This window comes from Ambystoma mexicanum, chromosome 7q (assembly GCF_040938575.1).
Source record: "Ambystoma mexicanum isolate Mex_15411 chromosome 7q, UKY_AmexF1_1, whole genome shotgun sequence".
NCBI lineage: Eukaryota > Metazoa > Chordata > Amphibia > Caudata > Ambystomatidae > Ambystoma > Ambystoma mexicanum.
This window is the reverse complement of record NC_090941.1, coordinates 614,326,682-614,344,688: the sequence shown is the minus strand read 5'-3', so window position 1 is coordinate 614,344,688 and position 18,007 is coordinate 614,326,682. Positions and strand designations below refer to the sequence as shown.

The following is an 18,007-nucleotide window of genomic DNA, read 5'->3' as shown; positions in this document are numbered from 1 at the left end:
TGTTTCACCCCTTAAGGGTCTTTCTCAGATAAATTAATTCTTAGCTGGCCATTGTTGATGGGTTTATGGCTTGCCGGTTGGACAGCCAGCGGTTTACTAAGCCACAAATACCTGAGGCCAATCTTCAATTACCCAATGGTGCCAAGGAATCCGGCTCCGCCATTGCTAACAGGATTGTCCAACCAGCAAGCCATAAATCCATCATCTATGGGCAGCCAATCATTAATTTAGCCTTGAGAAGGACCCTTAATGGTCGAAACACGTGCCAGCAATGAAAGCGGCAAGGCAGATTCTGCAATCTGGACTGGACCAAGTGGACTGCATGGACTGGTCTATGGACACTAGCACGGTGGTTAGGTGCCATTCTTGTCTACGAACATAAGGGTTTGTGGCCAATGTTTTGCACCTCCTTTTTGTGTTCCCAACGATCCCTGCCATTCTGCTGCTTCTCAGGAGACTGCGCCTGTTCAGAACTAAGATGATCCTGATCGCCCCAGACTGGACCCCGAGAGCATTGTATCCGGAGTTGCTGGACATGTCCAGCTGCCCTCCCTGGCGTCTTCCGGGAAGAGTGGACTTGCACTTCATGCTTGGCTACTGAGAGGCTGAGATACAAGGAGTAGGACTTGTTGGATGACGTCCTCAATGTTCTCCTTTCAGTTTGGAGGCCTGCTACAAAATCTATGTATGCCTGCAGATAGCATCATTTTCATTTTGGTGCCAGGAGAGGGACCTGGATCATTTTTCCTGTCCTCTCTCCCCCGTGTTAGATTTTCTGCTTTCCTTGGCCCAAGTAGGCCTGAAGATTGGCACTGTGAAGGGTAACCTCGCTGCTATTTTAGTGTTCAATAGGTCTACAAAACAGGACTTGTTTTTCACAATCCCCATTGTTATGCAGTTCTTGCAGGGTTTGCGTAACCAGTTACCTCCCCACCAGTTTGTGGGTCAGCATGAGATTTCCGCCTTCATTCCTGTTCTATTAAATTGCCCACCCTTCTGGTGATTTTCCTGCTTGCCATCTCGTCCGCAAGACGTGTGAGTGAGCTCCAGACTTTGTCTGTTTTACTAGCTTATCTCTTTTTTTCCAAAGAGAAGGTGACATTGAGAGTGAGACCCTCCTTTCCACCGAAGGTGGTCTCGGATTTCCATCTCTCTCAGAAGATCAATCTTCCGGTGTTTCTTCCTCTTTTTAACCCTTCCAAGGCAGAGGAACAATTCCATCAGCTGGACAGGTGGATCATTCTCTGCATCTCAGAATGCTACGATCTGGCTGGGTAGGATGTGCCTGAGGGTCTCAGAGCTCATTCTACCAGAGGAGTGGCTGACATATATGCCCTGCCGAGTCCCTGTACTGGACATTTGCCAGGCGCCATCATGGGCATCTCTGCACACGGTCACTAAGCATTACTCCTTGGATTCCCTTGTGGACCAGGATGCCCTTTTTGTTAGGGCAGTCCTTCAGAGTTTTCTGGTTTCCGTAGTGTCCTTCCTCCCTCCTCCAGATTTACGTACTGCTTTGGGAGCCTACCATAGATGCAAAATCCATTAGAAGAACAAATTGCTTACCTCTCAGTAATGTTCTTTTTGATGGATGTTCCTGCCATGGATTCCTTGTCAGCCCCCCTACTTTCCCCTCTTACGGGAAGCTAGCACACCATTGGTTCGATGGTCCCTTGGCTTCAGAGTACTAGGGGGGAAAAGGGTGGACCTGAGGTCATGGGGTGCTGCGCCTCTATATATTCTGCCACTGACGTCATATCCAGCGCAGGGCGCATAGAGGTGTCAGATGGAACTGACGTAGAGCAACACTGCTCTCCCTGGTGTTAGAAATGCTTCTGGAGACCAGCTATCCTAGATGAGGAATCCATGGCAGGAACATCCATCAGAAAGAACATTACCCTCCCTGCCCAACTCAGAATGATCAAATCCCACACAACCTTCCGTAAAGCCTTGAAGACAAAGCTTTTTGTTTGACTCGCCTCCCACCTATCGCCATCATTTAAATATTGTACTGCCTACTGTACCTGACATGTAACCTATTGTAAACTGTGTAACTGTATTAATCCACTGTACTGGGCCGCTATCCTGTAACCCTTAAGCTAGCCTGCACACATATTCCTTTGAGCGCCTCTATTCTCTTGGGTTGTAGCGCGCTATACAAATACTAAAATAAATAAATAAATTACTGAGAGGCGAATAATTTGTTCTTTGGGAGAGTTTGTATGTTGCATACATGCATCAAAGCATACTTTGGGTGCGTCCATATCATGCATTTATTGTATTTACTGAACCAAGGTTCTCCAGTGTTTTTAATAAGAATTTCATAGTGCAACACCGTTAGACATGGTTATATTTCTAAACTAAGTTTAAACTAGATCTCCAAAAGCCCTTATTTCTAATGCTGCATTACAAACAGGTGTTTTCAAAATCTTAAATCTTGTGAAATAACAGACTCTGCAACACACGTTAAAATAATATAAAGCATTACCTGACCCCCGTTTTATTTTTTTTATTTTTAAACAAATGAATGGATATCAGCTTTTGAGAAATTATGGGTTTTCTGTCTTTTATTAACATTAGTGGTGCAATATTAAATGCACTATATAAAGAACAGTGAATCTCATTCACAGGACCTGGACCTCCAACACACGCCTGCAAAGGTAACTTTGATCCCGCAGTAAAACATGCCGTAGAGACCACAACCTATCAGCCTCCCCCATAAACGCACCTGACCTCTGCTGAATCGGTCCTCTGCCCCGCATTTCCACGACCTGCTTAACCCTACTGCCTGCTACTGTGCACTTCTCTCTCATAAATGCTAATGTCAATACCTCGCATCCTGTGGCCCCGCGGTACGTCAGACCTTTGGAACTATTCTGACCCGAGTCCTGCCACTCCTAGTCACACCCTGATACCTGATCCCAGGCGCTGCATAATTGGCTACCCAGAACATTTAAGCCAAAATGATACCTACACCCTTAGCCTATAGTTGCAACGGTGGGACTGTAAATCCAGGTGTTGCCCTGCTTTGTGTTTTTAGCCTACTGTGCTGCTAAATCTAGGTGTTACCCTGCCTGTGCATTCGAGCCTACTGTGCTGTCTCAAATCTAGGTGCTGCATTTTAGCCTACTGTGCTGTCTCAAATCTAGGTGCTGTCCTGCCTTTGCATCCCAGCGCACTGTGCTGTTTTAAATGTAGGCGCTGCCCTGCCGTGCGCACTTTAGCCTACTGTACTACTGTGCATTCTAGCCTACTGTGCTGTTCTAAGTCTAGGTGTTGCACTTTAGCCTACTGTACTGCTAGATCTAGGTGTTACCCTGCCTGTGCATTCTAGCCTACTGTGCTGTTCTAAATCTAGGTGTTGCCATGCTTTGTGCATTCTAGCCCACTGTGCTGTTCTAAATTCTAGGTGTTGCCCTGCTTTGTGCATTCTAGCCTAACTGTGATACTGCAAATCTAGGTGCAACCCTGCCTTATGCTTCTCAGCTTAATTGTGATGCCTCATTCTTAGGCGTTAGGTGTTACCCCAGTGCATCTCAGCCTATCGCGCTGTTCCTTACCTTGGTGCCACCAGTGTATCTCCTCGGACCACCTATCTCCCAGGTATCTGCCACCTAGGCTTCTAGCAACACCACCATGCTTGCTAGTGCGTTCCATAAATTGTATTACACGCTGACCTTACAGGTTGCCTCTGTCACACAGCTACCCACTGTATCAACTCTCCCCCTAGGGGTAATACCCATCCACTCTTTTGATAGTCCAGTTTGCCTGATCCCACGATTCCAGGTACTGTCCTGTGTGATCCTCACAATGAGCCCTGCAGCGACCATTACAGAGCTACACTACCCCAGTGACCACATCAACCAATACCTCAATGACCCTGCACTGTGGTTGGAACACTATGCCAAGAAACCTACCCCCAACCAACCCTGCTCTCTTCCTCTCAGAAACCAGAGATTAGGTACCAGATTCCGCATTCGACACACCCGCAGCAACTCCATCAAGCAAACCCCTCACTCTTCTCCCCTCGCACCTTCGCCTTTAGCTACCTGCAAACCCACCATCACTAGGGAGAATCCACCTCTAATCAAGGGCGCTCTTATCAACACCAGATCCCTCCCAGCTCACGCACTCGACATTGCTGACCTCATCACCTCCTCTGACCTTGATTTCATTGCTATATCCGAAACCTGGCTACACGCCGCCTCTGGCCCGTCACTAACCTTGGCCCTACCACCCGACTACGGCATCACACGTTGTGACCGTACCACTGCCCAATCCAGGGGCGTTGGTGTGGCCTTCATCCATAAAAACTCCCTCGGCCTAAGAGTGGCTTCTGACTCCAAATTAGAATCAGCTGAATCCTTATCTGTCAAATTAGCACTAACGCCTAATCAAACTGCCACCATTCACCTTATCTATAGGCCTCCAGGCCCAGCACCTTCCTTTGTCGGTGAAATAACCACACTCCTCCTTGACAAAACCAAAATGAACTCCCAAACTATCATACTAGGTGACCTTAATCTAGGTCTTGGTGACCCGAAAAACCCCGCCGCATTAGACTTGGAGAATGCTCTAACTGGCCTCGGCTTTACCGTCTACATCCAAGAACCCACTCATAACAAAGGCAGGAGCCTCGACTGGTTAGCCGGCGTTAACTGCAATATCAATGTCCTCGCCAATACCCCATGCTTATGGTCTGACCATCACATTATAACTTTTAACATTGAAGCTATCCCGCGGGCCCCGACCCTGATAGCCCCAGCCCTCTCTACTAGAAGAAAAAAGGACATAACCAGGGAGAAACTCCTCCCTTTGCTACTCCCATCTCTCAGCGCCGCCATAGAGACCTGCTCCGATCCCACCTCCTAAGCAGACATCTACAACAGTACTATGCTTACAGCTATGGATTCCATCGCACCCATCAAACTTAGGAAGTCTAAACCACGAGCACATCTCAACTCCTGGTTCACCCCACAGTTAGGAGTGCTCCGCAAAGCTAAACGCTCTGCTGAAAATCGTTGGAAAAGCCCCCCCTCTGATGAGCACAAAGATGGCTTCTTTCTTGCCTCTCTCACCTACAAAGATGCTATTATCACTGCCAAAAGAGAATCCCTTAACAACCGCATCCTGCAAGCTGACTCGAACACAAAGGAACTCTTTAAGATCATAAGAGCTAGAAACTCCAGCCACTCCCCTGACACCTGCACCAAAGATAGTAAATGGTGTGCCAACATTCAGGCAGCCTTACTGAATAAAATATCTATGCTTCAATCCAAAATCAAAGTTAAGCAAGACAGTCTGAAACTTAACAACCAACCACCTCCCCCTGCTAGGCCCCCCTCTCTAGACTCGGCCAACATTAAACCATTTGCCTTCTCACCTCTCACCACCACTGAGGTAGAAAACGTCATCTTGAGAATGAAACCTTCTTACTGCCAAGGCGACCCTTGCGCAGCCCCTATCATTAAGGACTCTGCACACGATCTAGCCACTTTTATCACGGATTTCATAAACTCCTCCTTTAAGTCAGGCATTTTCCCTGACAACCTCAAGGACGCATGGGTGACCCCATTGCTTAAAAAACCATCCCTTGACCCCATCATACCCACCAACTTCAGACCCATAACCACTGTCCCATTTTTGCTCAAGATCCTAGACCGCGCAGCATACCTCCAGATTCAAGACTATCTGGAATCCAACAATCTACTAGGTCTATGTCAATCTGGATTTCGGCCCAGACATGGGACCGAAATGCCTCTGATAGATTTAAAAACCCAAATTGAGGTACTGAAGGACAAGGGTAAACTAGCATTGCTACTTCTCCTCGACCTATCTGCAGCATTCGATCTAGTCAACCACAGATCCTATGCAGCCACCTCCACTCTGCTGCCCACTTCTCCACCTCTGCCACGGCCTGGATCATATCATTTCTGAGTAATAGATCCATGAGGGTCTTTGCTCCGTCCGCATCCGCAGATCCATCGCCCATTCATTGCGGCATTCCGGCGGGATCTTCCGTGTCTCCCAAACTCTATAACATCTTCACGAAACCACTCTTCGATGTGCTTGACTATCTGGGTGTCTCCTACACAAACTATGCAGACGACACCCAGATACTCATTCCCATCACGGGTGACTATCTAGCTGACTCTAAGGCCCTCAACAACGTCTACCTGGTCATCCAAGCTTGGATGGCCCAACACCAGTTATGCCTAAATGACGACAAGACTGAGTTCCTCATCTTGGGCACATCGCAGCGCCTTAGCAAACTAGAGCCTGCCTACAAATCTTTTGCCATTGACGGCAACACCATCCAAGTCTCGAAGGACACCAAAACTTTAGGTTTCTAACTTGACGCCACCTTATCCTTATCTCGATAAACAAACGCAGTCAGATCAGCTTCTGCATACACATGTAAACTCATTGCAACCTGCAGACCGTTTCTGACCACTCCCAACACTATTACACTAGCCAGAACCCTCATCATGGCCAAAATTGACTATTGTAGTGCCCTCTACTTAGGAACCAGCCAAGAGAACCTGAATAAACTTCAAACAACCCAAAATAACGCTATCAGTGCCGCCCTAAATATCCCTCGAAACCACCACATTTTTGAATCCAGAACCAATCTAAAGTGGTTACCTGTAAAACAGAGAATCTCATTGAAAGCACTGGCCCTCACACACAAATGATTGGCGAACAAGGCCCCCCTTACCTCTGCTGCCGGCTGGCCCGCCACTCGACATCCAGACCTCTAAGAACCGCTCAGACCCACTGTCTTCCGATCCCGAGGTTCAAACTCCAAAGAGCGGGGGGCACAAGCTTCCCTGTTTTAGCTTCCAAGCTATGGAACGCCCTCCCCGTTACAATCAGATCTGAAGACTCTTTCAATACTTTCAAAGCCAAAACCAAATCCTGGCTCTTCAACCAGCACTAGACTCGCTCATCTCACCTTGCCTTCACACTCCTATATTTACAGACATTTCTTTTTGCCCCTTATTATACCTGCATTGTAATTTATGTATATAGAATTGCTTGCTCATTATCTTATGTATTAGTCCTATATATGTATATATGCTCTGATTGTAACCTGTACTTATTCGTAAATTCTTCTATGTATATCGTTATGCTCTGTATGTAACCTGTGCTTACATTGCGCCCTGATGCCCTTGGGCCTGATGGTTTGCGCGTTATAAATAAACAAATACAAATACAGAGTGGATGGTTCCGGCATATCACACTCTTGATAAGCCCCGATAACAGAACACCATTTATTTTTGTTGACTGGTGCATTTAACATTCTTATTGGGTTATGGAGAGCCTTAAAATGCTAGAATTGTATCATGGCTATAGTAATTAGAATAATGAATTAAATCCTTTGAACGAGTATTAGAAAGAAGTAGGAGTTTGTTACAATCGACTCAGTCGAATTTGAGCCAGTAGGCTCCTAGTCATTTAATATATCTGCCAATTCAAAGCCAAAAGGTGACCTTCTGGTTCCCTTTTTCCCAGTAATCTCTCGTTAAATCAGTGTACAGGAAAGCCCTGAAGTGGAGGAGAGGGACATATTCATCTGAGAGGAGAGGGAAAGCTTTGAATGTTTACCCGTTTCGTGGCACTCCAGATGATTTGGACAAAAATTCCCAAGATGCAGGGAGATGGCAGAGGAAGAGAGCCACATGAAGCCGACAGAGGGAGGAGGCGCAGCCGATGATAAGAAATAATGCAAGTCCTTCTGTGCCCAGTCCCCACTTAATTCATCACAGCCAGGATCCTGCAGGTGAAGTAGCAAAAGTAGTTCCATGGATCCTAGGTTACACAGAGGATCCCCATTCATGCACAAGTGAGCACCAATATCCCCAGCCTACCGAGGCTGCAGAGCAGAGTATGGATATGTTTCCAGGGAAGTCGTATCCAGCAAAAATAAAACATCTTATTTTCAGGATGCGTGAACAAGATTTCAATCTGTTGATCCTTTTTGAAGTTACCGAATTGTTTGAATCATTCAAGCTCATCCAAATTCAAAACCATTGAAGCTTCTTAGCCAGCCACCAAGGCATTGCATGATCACATAGGTTTTATACGAGACGCAGCTATTAAAGGGTTGGTTTTCGGGGGCCACCTTTCATCTGGAAAAGCGTTGTTGGGGATGGTCCTTGGCTGAAGAAATAGGACTTTAGATGAAATACCAGCAGCTATTGGAGACTCTAAAAGCTATTTTTATGTGTAATATTTTGGGGCTTCCACCCTGTATCGCCTTTTCTAGTGCCATCAGGAATATCTAGTATGCATGTGGCGACTTAAACAACACTGAATGGATAAAAATAAAGGCACAATTATAGTCTTATATTTTCGCCATTATAGCATGGATGTAATGGATGTACAATACGTTATTACGTTCCACTGCAGGAATCTGACATCCTTTCATCATGCGAATGAGCAGATGGTGCTGCCTTTTCTCCATCTATGCAAATGATGGGTATATGATCAGATGATAACATGCTTCTCCTTTTACGGCATCATTTCTCACCCATTATAAATGCAGTATGCATGCTATTACATAACATTGCTGCGGAAAAGATGTAAAGTCACAGACTACAAAATTGCCGACTTGCCTACTTCATTACTCTTGGGTACTAGGGCAGGACAGGCCAGTTAAGTGATCTTGTATTCAAATCTTACTAAATGCGAGAAAAGTTTCAAGTCCCAATATTTATTTCTGAGGAACATGACATTTCTCAATAAAAATCATTTGAGTGTAAGACTTTGCTGAGATTTCTTTCAGGATGATAAATATAACTGTTTTATATAGCGCTCCATGCCAGAGTCGTCCTACTTCCAAGCAATATAATAATACAGGTGTGTTATTGCCCTGATTAATAGTACTCAATTGATCAAATTTAGAAGGATGAAGGGCTGGGCTCGCCCTGCTTGCATTTGAACCCGTGACTGTAGATGACACACACAACTCGAAGACAAGTGCTTAATTCAATGAGCTATCTGACTGGCAGTGGTGCATGCATTACATTATTTACATTATCTAAATGCAGGATGGCGTCCCCATTGGTTAACCGTACACAGTATTATTGTAGACGTTTCTGATTGCCAATTAAATGTATAGAGAAGCAAAACAACAAATATACTTCCATGTCCTGGGATTTTACTTCACATGCTGGTTGCTTTCTCCAACAGGTGCTGTGGATTCTGCTTCCTCCTCTTCATCATCATCTTCCAGTTTTGTGAATGGTGCCACTAGTAAGAATCTGCCAGCGGTGCAGACGGTGGCACCTATGCCTGAGGATTCTGTTGAAAACATGAGGTGAGACAACGCAAAATTAGTTTTTCATGCTCATCCCATGCAATAAAGCAGTGGGCCGATATACTGCGTAAAATGTAAGATGCTCAGGATATGTGGTGTAGAGTTAAAGGGCATGTGTGGTGCCTGCGCTGCACCCCTTAAATTCTGAAGTAATAGCCATGTGGCTTGTGTCTGGACTTTAGTAGGATAGCCGACTTTGTAAATGCCAGTGCCAAGTTAGCGGTCACCCTTTACACTCTCCTGCATTGCTCATGTAGTAGGGTGCCATCCATTAAAGTGTCAAAGAGGTTAACATTTCGACCAGGACAGCCCCGAGAAGGTTTTGCACTACAAAGATGTGGCTTGTCACCAGATTTGCAATATCAAGCTTTAAGGATGAATGGAGGACAACAGAGGGAAGCAACAGAAATAATTAGTAACAACCCAGGTTGTCCACCTACCCCTAACTGACAGCGTAGAGGCCCGTTAAATATGTACCAAATTTCGCATAATTAATAGGAGACTGTTTAAGAAGCATAATGCTTGCGAATCTCAAATGTAGCGCATGTCGATGAGATACGTGCTTGATGTTTTAGTATGGCAAAAGGTTAATGGCTGCAGCCTAGTTTGTATTCTGCAGGTAAGCAGGATATAACTTGTCCATCCGCACATTGGAGGAGTTACTGTGGTCGGAATCCGGATTTTGAGATTAAAATAAAATGGGCAAACATATTCACATCTTTGCAGAGTCTTAAGGAAGGTGTTTGAGGGTTGGTTCTCAGAACAGCCTTACTCGGTCAATTGCTTACACTCCCGCACAACGACCCTAGGCACATGTAGTGCCTGGAGGCTGTTGGTGCCAACTAGCGGGCCATTGCCCATCCTATGCTAAACACCATCCAACCTCTACAAACTGAAGGAGGCCTGATGCCAGCAGTGCCTCTAGCTAACTAGTAATATTCGGGAAAGTCAACAGATCATATTTCTTTGAACTGTGTTACATGTTCATCAAGTCCTGAACTTCAGAAATGAATGCGCTTACGTTCAACCTTCTCAAGAAACAAACATGCGAGTGTGGGTGTCTTCCAGGTGTTTTTTAAAGACATCTTTATAGATTTTGTGTCCTTTTTGGAATGAAAAATCTAAGCAGCTTATTACATGTAGATTTTGCATGCTCTCTAGTAGAGTAAGCAGCTTATTACATGTAGATTTTGCATGCTCTCTAGTAGAGTCGGAAATTAGTGGAATTCCGTAATCCGCAATGTTTTTGTTCCACTTTTACAAACTAATATGTTCCTGAGTGGGGAGCCAGGTCTTGGGAGACTCCGGCTGACGGGAATAGGGACATATGTTGGATTCCGACATCAGTGGCATTGATAAGTGTCCTGCACCCAGAGGGTCTTTCCGGATTCCTGACCAGTTAAAATACAAAGCATGTTACCCAGGACCTTAAATTATAAGGAAACTTAGTACTGCAAAACAAAAATAAGGCAAGTAGGGAGGGTTGTATAATGTCTACATTTGCATAGAAAACAATGGGCACCTTTGAGGAATATGTGGCTGCATGGACACAGAATAGCGCAGTGCGCTCATGTCATGCTATTGAGTTGCCTACATCTTTTCAGTTTGAAGGTTTTGCTTGGAGATCTAAATGTCTCCAATAATCTTTCATGTGATGGGCCTCACATGGTCCATCAATGTTGTACTTCATTTTTTCTTGTGTATATCGAGCCATTGGCAAGCATGTGCTTGCGAGAGAAACATGGTTTCATACCTATAATGACCACACCGAGGTCTTCTTTACTTTTATCATCAGACCCACGAGAAGACTTGAGGGCGTTAAACAAATGTTTCAGTGTCATCAAGAACAGGGGGGATCATAACTGACAAGTGCTTAATGACGGAAAGCAGAATTTGTGTCAGGGGGCCCAGACTATCAGTCTAGCTTTCCATGCAGATGCTGAGGTACCAATCTGCCTAATGGCCCCCGGGAAAGCGCTGCGAGTCAGATTGCACCAGAAAATAAGTGTTCTGCTAAGGCAACAACTGCAAATGTTGCATTAGACTTCTAAGCAAAGACCATCCTCTTCCGGCGGAGGGCACCATTAGGTTAAAAAGAGGTCGAGAGTAAGAACAAGAATAGGGCACCCATATTTAAATGGGCTCCCTTTAGAGAGGTGCTTTCTTGGTTAAGGGGCACACATTTAAATAAATATCACCTTTGTGTGTGGTGACTCTCAAAATCCAAGCCTGCATCTGATCTAGTGACTGGATGCAATTGGCCTCTTTGTGTTCTCAGCATCCTTCATGAAATTGATCCAACATTCGCAGTATCCTCTATGTGGAATCTTTTATTTTATTGTTAAAAGGAATTCATAACCCTATTCTTTTGGGTAGTTGTGAGTTCAAGTAAGCTGGCCTTGCGAGGAAGTTGGTGGTTTTGTTTTCTTTTGAACCTCTAGTTCTGTTCTTTTTGATGCCCCCCTCTTCATGATGTGTCCAGCCCTTGGCTTATTCTCCCTAACTCACCTTACTAGGAATGTTCTTAGCATTCTTTTTTCATCCACGCTGTGTAGAGCAGCCAGTAATAGTTACATGGGGCATTTTCGTTCCATCTAAATTGCATAAACAACGCCAAGTAAGAAAGGAAAACTCTACCACCTTGTAGCATTACTGTGTCGTCTCGAGGGGAACATGGCCATTTTCCTCATCCTGCATCTATGTAGACTGGCGCAAGAATGAGGTGGGCCAAGAGGTAAGAGAGAAGACTTGCATCACAAACCATCGAAGAATAAGCACTACGGCTTGTGGGCGGAGGCTGATGGCATTCCATAGCTAATGCCACTTCCGTTAGGGGAGGTGTTTATGTAACTATCAATTGCCTTGTTGGCATGATCCCTGGGGTAAGAGAATGCCAGGATGGTTACTTATCAATTAATTTAGGGGCTAAGATCCCATATTATATGGTGTTCGAATGCTGCATCTGAAACCAGTTTGGATACCGAAAATATGAGTTTCCGGCGTTAGAAGCTTGCATGGTTTCAATTAATCAGTCTGGCTTTTTAAAGAAACAATGCTTTAAAATGGCTAAAAACGGTCTTCATTTTACGTGGGCACCTTAACACAGATGTGACCTTTTAGTCAACAGTACTTTGCATTTTGGTTACTCTTTTTACAGTATACATGTGAACCTAAAGGTTCCTGCATAAAATCTGATGGCTAAAATCCCTGGACCGACGGAAGGTGTTAGTTATGAAAATGAGGCCAACCAAGTCCTTGTGGGAAGGGTGGCATGCCAATAATGCATGCATGCATGCCATAATGATCTTTAAGAGCCAAACATAGAGTTCAAGCATATTGTCCTGGATTAATGGATTGATCCCAGCGACACCATAAAGGTTAATCTATAGAATGTACCACTTTTGAATATGCCATGTTCGGTAAGTACACAAACTGACTGTACCATGGTCCTATCATAGTATTACTACTCGAAAATGTATTGGAATCCCTACCTTCTAAACATTGAGGTATGTGGTGTGAAAACTTTCTCCCTGCACCGACTGGTAAATTTCTGCATAATCTCTACATTGTACTGTTATGAAGCGATTGATTTCAATGGCCCTCTTGGTTTGAACCCAGTGTGAAGCGGGCGGAGCTATGCTCTACTATAAAGCCGATCTTTGGCAGTGTTTGGGCATACAGCATTGTAATGGTCTATTCCCACAACATCAGACGGAAAGCGCTTGCATAAAATCCAATGGGCATCAGCTGCTGGGAAGGCAGGGGAAAGTGGTAGTATGAATTAAGGAGCATAGCGGGTCATTTCTTGGTAGTACCGCAACTCTTAAAATGATATCCAGTATGTGCGTACATTCAAGTCTACTAGATTAACACATATGCATGGGCAACTTATCGATTTGATTGTTCCCCAAACTAAAGAAGGATTTCTCTGTGAATGTTTTTACGCGCAGCTGTTAAGCACACTAAGTTGAAATACATTATTTTGGATCATTATGTTGATTACTGAGTTAAATAGCTCATTCTTGAAGTCAGCAGAGTTATCTACAAGCAAGAAACAGAGGGTTAAAAAGAATGTATACCAAATCCAATATTTTGTTTCCGCCCATTTTAATGAATGTGTAAGTGCGCTGCAGGGTGGCAATAGCAAAGGTAGGGTGATAAAAAATTCGTCCCTCTTTTGTGTCTATGAACTGTTTGTTTGGTTGGCTGCCTTCTTAGCAATTCTGCAGCGGGTGGAGTTGTTGTACTCTAGCATGCATGCAGTGTTAACGCACACACAGTCAAACTCACTGTTCCTCTCTCGATTATTTGCAAATAAGCCAGGCCTTGTGAGGACAGTCTGGCACCCCTGGCGCTTGGGATCTGGTCGCACATGCATTCTGGCGGGAGCGGGTAGCAGTGGATTGTTGGTGAAATTGTTAACATCCTGTGTGAAAAAAGCATATGAAATCATTCATGCCAAACGCTGACCTCGCTTTTCTTGATCGGCTCTATTGAACTTGACAGGCAATCGGTGGAAACGCAGTGTTTGGCTCGATCAAAGTAAGCATACTGCATGCCTCATTTTCTCTTTTGGTCACTGACCTTCCAAGCTAGTCAACTCCCTACCATTAAAGTTATGTTTATTTGATGTTATTTCTGCAGAACATTCAAAGGCTGTATTAAGCGTTTGGGGCAGGATTGTGTCTGGCCTTGTGGCAGAATTCCTTCGAATGTGTTCCCACCATGTTAAAAGTTACTTATTAAAAGCGTAGCAGCTGAGCGTAGTGTCACCGTGGCTTGCAGCTCAGGACATGTTAGCTTCCAAGTGGAAATGTGTTTATCTGTATATGTAGGTAGGAAAGTTCATTTGGGCCAAGTCACACATTCCACAAAGCCACCATAACTACCTTGGTGTCATATATAGGTAGTATGCACTGAGTGCAGTTGCTCAGTTCCAATTGCCAAATTGTCCCCCTTTTATAGGAAACATACAGATTAATGAAACACGCATTTGGCAGTTGAATATGTAATTTCCTCGCAGTATGTCCATTTCTTGTGTCCAGTGTTCTCACTTTGGGTTTACACTTAAGAGGGGGTAGTAAGTAGCGTTCATCTGTGGGGGAGGGCAATTTTGGTCACGACCTCGTGTAATATATGGAATGAGCTGCCTAGAATGACAGTGATGGGTTACCAAATCAGGAAGCCAGCCAGATCACATGTAATTATAGGCCTTGCCCTGCCATACCATATGTTCAGGATCAAAACAAAACAGCAGCTATTTGCATAAAAATGAAAGCACCATAAACAGTGCCTGCAGTGGAGATGAAGCAGACTCTCTAGGCCCGGCAGCACACTGGGCCAGTCATGTTTACTGAACAATGGCCTCTTTAGTGAACAGAGAAGTCGTGGACCTTTTTTGGTCAAGTGCACTAGGAAATTGCCCAGACTAGGGTAATTGGGCGGAAGTCAGCCATGATTGGACGTGTGCGTTCCATCCACCACACATAGTAGCTGCTCTATTTGTCCAGGGCCGCTCAGCTGACTCATTTTCACTGAGCAACTTTTAACGTTGTGGGGAAACTTCGAGAATGTCTTTGCTGTCACTCAGTGCGGGCTCAGTAGCCGGCCATTTTTTTCAAATGAAACATTTTATGAATACGACTGTACACTTTTCTTCGTTCATATCTTTCAGTAGGTGAATGTACCATGTTATGCTTTGTAAGTTCCACATGTAAATCTGTAGACGCCATCCTCACTTTCCTGGCCTAGACCCAGCCTCCTGCTCCCCCCCCAACCCCTCCGCTCCCTTGTAGTTACCTGGTGGTCTTGATGATGTGTTATCCATGTTGTTTCGGCGCTAGCCGTCACTGTTCTGGACTTCTGCAGGGAAATCCAAGGGTGCGCGTGCCCGCACTCCCCTCGCGGAAGGCTTCCTCTGTTTCGTCTTGGAGCAGACCCCTTCCTGGTGGGCGCAGAGAAGTGTTTTGTTACATGCCACACTGGCCAACACAGTGCAAAAACCATGAGTGCCATGATGACTCGCCACTGATCATAAAACAGACTGACATGCACATCTGTCATGGTTATTGCAGAGCAGTTGAACTGAAAGCCATTGTGTTTTCTAAAATAATGACCAGGCAATCAAGTTGGTGTTTAAAAAAAATAAATAACCTTCCCTCAAATCCAGTGACACGTTTGTTTCTGACGGGGTGCAGCAGTAAGTGCTCTGCTTTCAGTATTCAAGTTATAGTTCCGGCCTGATAGCACTGCGTTGGGGATCCCTCCGCGTATGCCCTTCGCTCTTGGACTCATTTGTGCATGCTTTGTTGTTTTCAACCCACATACTGCCTGCCCATGGTCACCAGTCAACCAGCGTACTCCACCTTGCATGTTTCCGATTTCAGTGTTGGCCATTCCGCTCATGCCCAGTTCTAGAGATTGGCGGGAGCTGCATGCTATGTAACTGCTAGAAAACGTTCTGTTTAATTCTGTCTTTTTCCACTCCACCATACTTTCTGGGAACCTCCCACAGCGTACCATGTCCGATGGCCGTTCTGTCCCCTCCCTCAACCCTTAATCAGTAAGGCACCCTTCACGGCCCCACCTTCTTTCCGCTGTAGCCGTGGTACTCAAACTTTGTTATGATGAACCCCCTTAGCATACAAATCGTGTTGCTCCGCATCCCCCATATGCCATTTCTGTTTATATTTTCTATTAAAAGCAGCCCTCCGTGGTACATTTATAATTCCCCTTTTGATGCAATAGTAAATAACGCGGGTGGATCCAATCCCTTTGTTCGCCCTTGGCTGTCAACATGGAGTTACCCATTTGACTTGGTCCTTAGCCTACCCTCTAATCGTTGGATGGCCGATCTATGAAAAATAGTTGTCACACTCTGCGTGTCATCATACTAAGTCAAATATTGAATGTACTTTCACAATTCGTTGTGTTGCATGTGTGTTTTCTTATTTCTAAATGTTTTCCTTGAAAAGTAATCCAATCTATGTTTTTGTTACATTTGCTTCAGTTATGCTTTAAAAAAAAATGTGGGTCTGAATATTAATCAGCTCCTAGCCTAATCATATGAACCTTGATATGCTTAAAGGTTCCTCATCTCAATTTTATTGTGCATGCATTAGCAACCTTTGCGTCCATACAATTGCGCCCACAAGAGGGCAGTGTTCAATGTTCCTGCGTAAATGATGTGCTTGCTTTTATCATTGTGTCCTATGACGTTGAAAGAAGAGGCACTGACAAGATTATTCACCCAGAAATGCTGCTTAAATTGGGTGAGTGTCCGGCCCGAATGTATGAAAGGGCTTTGTGTTAATAAAAAGCGCTTTATGGAATACTTATCCTAGTTTAGTTTCCCCTACACTATGGTTGGTTGACCTTTTTAAAGATCGCCACCAAATATTTGATTGTTGATGGTGTCAGAGTGCCAAGTGACTAACTCGCAAAGTGCTCTGACATGGGGCCTGTCTTCCTCTGCGGTGCCGGCCGGAACGACTCATCCCTTGATCCTTTCAAGGGAGATAAATTGAGTACCTTTTAAATTGGAAAGTATCTTTGATTTCAGCGCTTAGGAACAGGTGGAATCCAGCATGAAGACTTGTATACAAAACTGATTTTATATTTCTTTTAAAACTTGACACTTCACAGGACTTGTATATCAATGAATGTAATCCCCTCAGCTCTTCAACCTCACCCTCTGGAACCAAGTACCTCCTTCAAGGATGTAAAGTGTAATGGATGATTATACACTTTTTAGATTCATGTTATTTCTGACGCGCTTAATACCCAGAGGTTTCTAAGCGTGGCACCTGCGGCACCGGGGATCGAACCTGTGGTGCCCCGTGACGTCTTGCTTCTAAGCTAAGCACGTTGCCCCTGAGCTATCCTCCCGAGACATAGATTCCAAGTGAAAGTTCGGACTACCATTTGTTTTAGGCAGAGCCATTTTAAGCATTATTATTATTAGGATATTTACTGTGCGTAGATTGAGCCTCAGGATACAACAAAGCTCTTTACCAGGTATAACTTTGGTGACCAACAACAGTCTCTGAAAGATGGTCCCTATTTAAAGGGGCTCATCTTTGTGACTCAGTTGCCGCGTTCAGAGACTAAAGTGCAACAGGTGGTTGATAATGCATTACCCACATGGTTGCATTATAATTCGGGTAACACGTTTAGTATACACCAGTGGCCTGAAGCCCCGTAAAGGAGACCTCTTGTAGCAGGTGAGTCATGGGTCAGTTATGTACCATCCATTTGATGGTAATGTGATATTGAATGGATTGTGTCCTCCAACGTATTCCTCATCTTTGACATGTAATGTCCAGCTTCAGTTGCTTCAGAAAAAAAATTGGCAGAGAGTGCCGTGCATCAATGGCGTTGAGTCGATGTCCCTCGAAGGCCTCCGTCAAGGGTGTCGTCATTGGAGGATATATGTAGCATGTGCAGCGCCTGTTGGCCTCAGTTCCGTTTTTCCGCAAACCGCGTTTGCTTTGTGTGAAACTCGGCGCACCTCATATTATGACGTTATGTCTTCTTCATCTACACCGTCGATACCTAAGTCCAGTTTTAAAAAGTGCAGTGATTGCAGTTCGAAGATGTCCCTAACCAACCCGCATTGAATCTGCCTGTGGTGCCTCGTGGAGGACCACAATACTGCCACTTGCTCCAAGTGTCAAGCCATAATAG

General features: G+C 44.8%; 1 protein-coding gene across 6 annotated transcripts in view; it reads left to right on the top strand.

Annotated features, from left to right (window-relative positions):
* NBEA (neurobeachin) overlaps positions 1-18,007 on the top strand; it is a 2,584,133-nt gene that overhangs the window by 899,155 nt on the left and 1,666,971 nt on the right. For 4 of the 6 annotated variants that reach the window (XM_069640609.1, XM_069640605.1, XM_069640607.1 and 1 more), the window contains 2 exons: positions 9,196-9,322; positions 13,829-13,864. In XM_069640609.1, the coding sequence (XP_069496710.1) occupies positions 9,196-9,322; positions 13,829-13,864 (163 nt within the window). The remainder of the gene's footprint in view (positions 1-9,195; positions 9,323-13,828; positions 13,865-18,007) is intronic. The other 2 variants (XM_069640608.1, XM_069640606.1) reach the window with 1 other exon arrangement.